General features: G+C 35.6%; 1 protein-coding gene across 1 annotated transcript; it reads right to left on the bottom strand.

The window, feature by feature from the left end:
• Positions 1 to 269: 269 nt before the first annotated feature.
• LOC18036794 (codeine O-demethylase) lies at positions 270 to 1,957 on the bottom strand. The gene is made up of 4 exons (XM_006427911.2): positions 1,742 to 1,957; positions 1,192 to 1,439; positions 645 to 972; positions 270 to 511 (listed from the first exon to the last, which is right to left on the bottom strand). Exons 1-4 carry the CDS (start codon positions 1,955 to 1,957, stop codon positions 275 to 277), a joined length of 1,029 nt encoding a protein of 342 aa, XP_006427974.1. The 3' UTR covers positions 270 to 274.
• Positions 1,958 to 2,517: the final 560 nt, after the last annotated feature.

Genomic DNA, 2,517 nt, shown 5'->3' with positions numbered 1-2,517 from the left:
TTTATGTACAGAGCTATTCAGATCATGCAAAAAAATAAAAGAAAGAAATAATCATGGAATTATTGAAGACCGAAATTGAATTATTATTGGAAGGAGTTAAAGTAATAAAAGAGCGAATACCCATAGAAGAAAGAAACGTAACTGGAAGCAACAATTAAAAGATTAACAACAGAAATTTTTCACAAACAGAACTAAAGCCATGAGGAGGCCTGAATTATTTGTTGAAAGCAATACAACTTAGTAATATTAATGAATTGAGGAGATGGAAAGGAAGCTATATTTTTGCTGCTTCAATTGGTCTCCTTCCTTTTTGGTAGTTCTCAACAACGATGCTGGTATAATCTTTCATGGTCTTGTACAGTCTTGGCCTTGTCCCGGTCACCAATCCTTTGACTGGTTCAATCTCTTTATTCGGATTCGGGAAACAAAACATCACCAGGGACATTCTTCCCCTTTCTGTATTTGTCACCACTCTATGTATAGGACTTTTGAATATTCCATTACTCATTATCTGCATTAATTAAAAACTTTTCAGGGAACAAAGAAGTAAAAATAAATTCTAATAGGGATGAAAGTACCATCATTCGAAAAATAATACCAATTAAAACTTGAGCATTAGACAGTTAGCATTAGCAATTAGTTACCTCAATCTGATCGCCAACATTAATAACAAAAGCTCCTGGAATGACTGGAACCCTATACCATTGATCATCTTTCTGAAATTGGAGGCCTTCCACTTCTTTATCTTGGATGAGATAAGTAAATACTGATGCATCAGCATGTGGCTTAAGACCTATGGCAAGATCAGGCCTTGGGCATGGAGGATACAAGTTGAATATAGAAAGCATTGATGCTTCTTCACCATACATGTCGAGAAAACAATTCTCTTCCAAATTTAATGCCCTCGCTATGGCCTTGAGTAGCATTTCGTTTAACTTTTCTATCTTGGCGGTATATTCATGTAAAATTTCCCTGAACCAATTACCGCAAACAAGAGAAAGTTAATTGGTGTTGATAAACATAGTTAGACGTCAAGTAAAAGATATTTCTTATGATTTTTACAGCTTATTTTTCACCGTAATAACCCAAAAAAAAAAAAAAAACTGCTTGCAACAAAAGCAAGATACAAAAGATTTATCTTTGTTTTAATTAGTTTGTGCTTACGAATTATATGGCTTCAGGGAAATTCACCTAAAAGATTGAGGATTTTCAGGCCATAATTTGAGTTGTCTTTTATCTTCTGGTTTAGTTACAAGATGCAATCGATCAATCCAATCGAATGCTTGGTCCTTGGAATCAATAATGTGATTCATATAACCGTCGTAGCTACCATTTTCCCTGGCATATTTCTTCTTCTCTTCCAGAGGAAGACCAAAGAACTGCTTGCCAACTTCATCCACTTTGTCCATAAATGCAGGGTCTATTCCATGATTGATTATCTGAAACTCCAAAGTTTAAGCTATGAGCATTATAAGTTATACAATAGCTAATCATTCTCATGAGTAATCATCCACAGTTAAGGAGTTTTGGACCTTTACAGCACCGTAAAGGGCTCTTAAAGCGCTATAAAGTCGTTGTGCAAAGAGCATCGACTCTACACAGCTGTAAAGCCCACGTAATATGCCTTTGCAGTACTTTATAAAACGCAGACATCCACAGCAGATTAAGTTATGCAATATCAATTGCAGCATAATTCAAAAATTAATTAAGTAGCAGAAAAAAAAAAAAAAAAAAAACTGACCTGGACGCAGCCCCAAGAGGTAAGAGCTGAGCAAAGTTTCTCAAGTTCTTTTTTGCCGCATGTTGGCGATGACAAGAGACTGAAATCAATTGTTGGAATGTCTATGTACGAAGGAGAAGTACCAAGAGTTCCAGCATCACCACCCTTATAGATATAATTTTTTGGTAATTCTTGGACTGTTTTTGATGGTGTTTCTTCTACTTGAGCAGGAGCCATATGTACGAACGTTGTTTTTCAGAAAGTTATGCCACACAATATTTCCTCTGGAACTTCTTTCACTCTTTTTGAGTAGTGATGGCTTTTGGAAAATATTAAATAAATGACTCATGTTGAAAAGTCTCTGCTACTGGCTGAGGTCAAACCTTTTGTGCAAGCTTTTCGAATCCAACGTCTCACACTTAATAAATTAAATTGAATTAATTCGTTTTCCATTAATCCAGTTGGTCATATGAAGCATCATAGGTTTTTCATTTTTCCTTTTTTATTTAAACATCGTAGGTTGGTGTTATCTTTTTTTTTTTTTTTTTGAAGAAAGGAAGAAATTCATTAAACAGACAAATGAGAAAATAACCAGGGTGGTGGAACATGTCTCCATTCACCCGGACCTGACAAAGAACACCCCACCTTAGCCACAACATGGGCAGCGGTATTCGCAAATCTCCTTACAAAAGAGAAAGTCACCTCTTTTAAGCAATGAGCCAAGGCTCTACAATCCGAAATAATAAGACCAAAACCATTCCGATAGTCCTTGGAATCAGTCAAAGCATTAAACACTT

This window comes from Citrus clementina, unplaced genomic scaffold (assembly GCF_000493195.1).
Source record: "Citrus clementina cultivar Clemenules unplaced genomic scaffold, Citrus_clementina_v1.0 scaffold_7, whole genome shotgun sequence".
Classification (NCBI taxonomy): Eukaryota; Viridiplantae; Streptophyta; class Magnoliopsida; order Sapindales; family Rutaceae; genus Citrus; species Citrus x clementina.
This window is presented reverse-complemented; position numbering and strand designations above follow the sequence as displayed.

Excerpts from the sequence above, each read along its gene's own strand:
- LOC18036794 (XM_006427911.2), bottom strand. The coding sequence starts at position 1,957 with ATGGCTCCTGCTCAAGTAGAAGAAACACCATCAAAAACAGTCCAAGAA. Across the intron at positions 973-1,191 it reads GAAAATCCTCAATCTTTTAG|GGAAATTTTACATGAATATA; the intron begins GTGAATTTCCCT and ends TAATTGGTTCAG. Across the intron at positions 512-644 it reads ATGTTGGCGATCAGATTGAG|ATAATGAGTAATGGAATATT; the intron begins GTAACTAATTGC and ends TAATTAATGCAG.